Source organism: Myotis davidii, unplaced genomic scaffold (assembly GCF_000327345.1).
Source record: "Myotis davidii unplaced genomic scaffold, ASM32734v1 scaffold458, whole genome shotgun sequence".
Classification (NCBI taxonomy): domain Eukaryota; kingdom Metazoa; phylum Chordata; class Mammalia; order Chiroptera; family Vespertilionidae; genus Myotis; species Myotis davidii.
In genome coordinates this window covers 3,230,724-3,234,918 of record NW_006289819.1, presented here as the reverse complement: position 1 = coordinate 3,234,918, position 4,195 = coordinate 3,230,724, and the positions used below count along the sequence as shown (strand labels likewise).

At 45.6% G+C, this 4,195-nt stretch overlaps 1 protein-coding gene across 1 annotated transcript in view; it reads right to left on the bottom strand.

The window, feature by feature from the left end:
- ATP6V0B (ATPase, H+ transporting, lysosomal 21kDa, V0 subunit b) overlaps nucleotides 1-4,195 on the bottom strand; it is a 19,830-nt gene that overhangs the window by 3,245 nt on the left and 12,390 nt on the right. Inside the window, exon 2 of the mRNA XM_006762625.2 lies at nucleotides 3,122-3,129. Within this exon, the coding sequence (XP_006762688.2) occupies nucleotides 3,122-3,129 (8 nt within the window). The remainder of the gene's footprint in view (nucleotides 1-3,121; nucleotides 3,130-4,195) is intronic.

Sequence of the window (4,195 nt, the reverse complement as noted above, 5' to 3'; positions counted from 1 at the left end):
CACCACCTGGCCAGGGCGGTCTGGTGCTCGCCACGCCGGAACCGCGGCGCTGAGCATTGTGGTTGGTGTAGTTTTCACGCGGCTCGGGCGCCCTCCACCCTGCTGGGTCCAGCCCTGCCTTGCACCCGAGCCTGCCCGCGGGCCTCCCTAGCGTGGCCTCGGACCCAGTGCGGACCCCTGTCCCGCTAGGGTGCTGTGCTCCGTTCCCCAAGCTCTTCCCTCTGCCTGACGCCTGCTGCCTAGGGCTCTCCCTGAGCCTGGCTAGCAGCTACCGAGCTGAGAAATCGTTCTTCCCGGAGCCTTCCGCAACCCTGAGGCAAGGTGGTCGCCTGCTCTGGGATCCTATGAAACTTCAGCAAGATCATGTCACTCTTTAAAATGCCCTGGTGGCTCAATTCCACTCTAAAAGCCATAGTCCCTTTAATGGCTTACGAGGCCTCCACCAATGTGGTTCCGAACTTCATCTCTATTACGCCCCCACCAACTCCTCTGGCTGCACGGGCATCCTTGCTACCCCTTGAACATACCAGCCATACCCTCACCGCATTGGCCTTGCACTTGTTCTCTCTGCTTCTCCTACTTTTTATCCGTGTAACTCACTCCGTAACTTCCTTTCAGTCTTCTTTCACCTTCTTCATAAGGCCTGCTCTGACCATCCTGTTTTAATATTGCAACCCCCTCTCCCTTACACTCCCTTCCCAGCTCTGTATTTCTCCGTAACACTACCACCATTGGGCATACTGAGTGTCTAGGGGTTATCCATCTCTCCCCGCCCTTGAGAATGTAAGCATCATGAAAGGATTTCTGTTGATCTCACTGTTGTATTTCCAGTGCCTGGCACACAGTGGGTGCTCAATACATGTTTGTAGTTGATAGTTACAAAATAGTCAAGGGGGTGTAAAGTATAGCATAGGGAATATAGTCAATAATATTGTAGTAACTATGTATGGTGCCACGTGGGTACTTGAATTATTGGGGGGAACACTTTGTAAAGTATATGATTGTCCTAACCACTATGCTGTACACATGAACCTTAGTACAAAATATGTAAACTGTAATTGAAAAAAATTGTTTTATTGATTACATGCTGAAATGTTTTGGGTATTGGAGTTTAAAAATTATTAAATTTACAAAATAAAAGAATATCTAGTCGCTGTAGCTGGTTTGTCTCAGTGAATAGAGCATCAGTCAGCCTGGGGACTAAGGGGTTCTGGGTTCAATTCTGGTCAAGGTCACATGCCCAGATTGCAGGCTTGGTCCCCAGTAGGGGGCGTGCAAGAGGTAGCTGATCAATGATTCTCATCATTGATGTTTCTTTCTCTCTATCCCTCTCCCTTCCTCTCTGAAATCAATAAAAATAAAAAATAATGCAATAACAAAATATTTTTAAAAATTTATTCATTTTATAAGTGTTGAAGTTATATATTTATACATTTACCATTTTCTAAATCTTACTTTGTTCCTATTTTACATGTTATTTTTTGCACTCAAATGTTTATTTTATACATACATTTTACTTATTTATATTTTTATTGATTTTAGAGAGGGAGAGAGAGAAATATCAATGATGAGAGAGAATCATTGATCCATTGCCTCCTGCACAACCCCTACTGGGGATTGAGCCCACAACCCTGGGCACGTGCCCTTGGCTGGAATCAAACCCACGACCCTTCTGTCCTCAGGCTGATGCTCTATCCACTGAGCCAAATCGGCTAGGGCAATACATACATTTTAAAGATGCTTACACTACATTTGCAATATATTCTATCTTGTCAATTGGTTGATCCCTTTTGATTTTGACATATTGGTTTGCTCTACAGCAGTGGTTCTCAACCTTCCTAATGCCACGACCCTTTAATACAGTTCCTCATGTTGTGGTGACCCCCAATTTCATTGTTACAAATTGAACATAATTAAAGCATAGTGATTAATCACAAAAACAATATGTAATTATATATGTGTTTTCCGATGGTCTTAGGCGACTCCTGTGAAAGGGTCGTTCGACCCTCACAGGGGTTGCGACCCACAGGTTGAGAACTGCTGCTCTACAGTGATATGGATTTTAACATACTGAAAGTTACATGTTCAACACCCTGGACATTGCCAATGTGCCAAGATTCTCAGAAAATGTGTGAAATGAAGAAGTGAGTTACTTCACTTCACCCCCCTCAACTTTTAGGGTCCAGCAACTCCACTCTGCCTAAAGCACCCACCATGCTAGTTTAAGAACAGTATGTCCTTTATCCAAGTGTCCTTTTCATGCCTTCTCTCCTGATAATACTTTTTCCCCTCCAGGTGATTCAGCTTATCACCCCTTCTGAGAAGCCTCTTCTGGGCTCCAGCTGCCCCTGTGGGCTTCCCTTCTTACAGAGTACTGTTTCAGTGTGTGGTGATTGTCTATTTAACCCCTCTTCAATTTTACACAGTGAGGACAGAAATTCAAAGATAATTCAGATCTCCACCCACAGGACCTGCAGTGTTTGACAAGTAAAAGGAAACAGAAGAAAAAGTATCTGATTTATTCAAGTTTCTGTAATCGCCCTGAGAAACAAATCAGCGTCAGTACAGACCAGCACTGTCCACCAGATCTCTCCGTGAAGATGGGACTGTCCTATAGCTGCGCTGTCCTCTTACATGGCTACCTGAGCAGTGAAATGTGGTCAGTGTGACCAGGAAACTGAGTTTTTAATCTTAAATTGTTTAAAATTTAACTAGCTGGTCTACTGGACAGCACAAGTATAGACCAGTGGTTCTCAACTGGGGGCAAATTGCTTCCAGAAGGGACACTTGCCAGTGTCTGGAGACAGTTTTGATTATCAGAATCAGGAAGTGTATGCTCCTGACATCTAGTGAGCAGAAATCAGGGATGATGCTGAACATGCTGCAAAGCACAGAATAGCCTCTAACAATAAAAATTATCTGGGTGATGGCGAACCGATGACACACGTGTCAGACGTGACATGCGAATTCATTTTTTTGGTTGATTTTTGTTAAATGGCATTTAAATATCTAAAATAAATATCAAAAATATAAATCTTTGTTTTACTCTGGTTGCAAATATCAAAAAACTTCTATATGTGACATGGCACCAGAGTTAAGTTGGGGTTTTTCAAAATGCTGACACGCCGAGCTCAAAAGGTTTGCCATCACTGCCCTAACCAGTTTGGCTCAGTGGATGGAGCATCAGCCTGAGGGCTCAAGGGTCCCGGGTGGGATTCCGGTCAAGGGCACGTACCTTGGTTGTGGGCACATCCCTAGTGGAGGTGTGCAGGAGGCAGCTGATAGATGTTTCTCTCTCGTTGATGTTTTTCTTTCTATCCTGGTTGTGGGCACATCCCCAGTGGAGGTGTGCAGGAGGCAGCTGATAGATGTTTCTCTCTCGTTGATGTTTTTAACTTTCTATCCCTATCCCTTCCTCTCTATAAAAAAATCAATAAGAATATATTTTAAAAATTATCTGGCCCAAAACATCAGTTGTGCGGAGGCTGAGAAACCCTGGTCTAGACCATCTATAACCTGCCTTTGAAAAGGACAGACCCTTAACTGCACACCAGGAACTGGGATTGGCCAGAGGTCCTGGGCTGCTCCTAGAACAGATGGGCTTAGAAGGCTTCAGGAACGCCCCAAATCAGTCCCCATCAGTCAAACATCAAACATGTTGCTAAGCCAGTAAGTGCTAAGCCGTGTGCCAGTGTCAGTACAAGACAAAGCTGGATCCTATCCTTAGTGAGGGGCTGCCTGCCCTCCTTCTTCCATCCAGGCTCCTTCAAGGATCCTGGCAGAGGGGTGAGGTTGGTACAGGGAGCCCTAAAAGGTCTTAGCAGTGATTTTTTTTTTTTTTTAACAGATCTTGCCTCAGGTTTATTTGTACAAATAGCCCAGGACACTAGTTCCATGCAGATAGTGGTAGAGGGGTCACACCAGTCCTTCTGTCCTCACATCAGCAGAGGCCTCCTCTCCTGTGGAGCCTTTATGGGGGTCTGGGCACCTTTGGGAGCCTAAGCCCGAGGCTTGGTTTAAGCCTTGCCTTGGCCTTTGGCCAGGAGTACCCGAGACCCTTAGTGACGGGGACACAAGCACATTTCCCAAGTTTGGGGTGAACGATGTAGACAAGGTGACTGAGCTTGCAGCTGCCCCTGTGGGATCTCAGCTTGACTCCCTTGGGCTTTACGAAGGCCTTGGCAGCCCCGGCCCG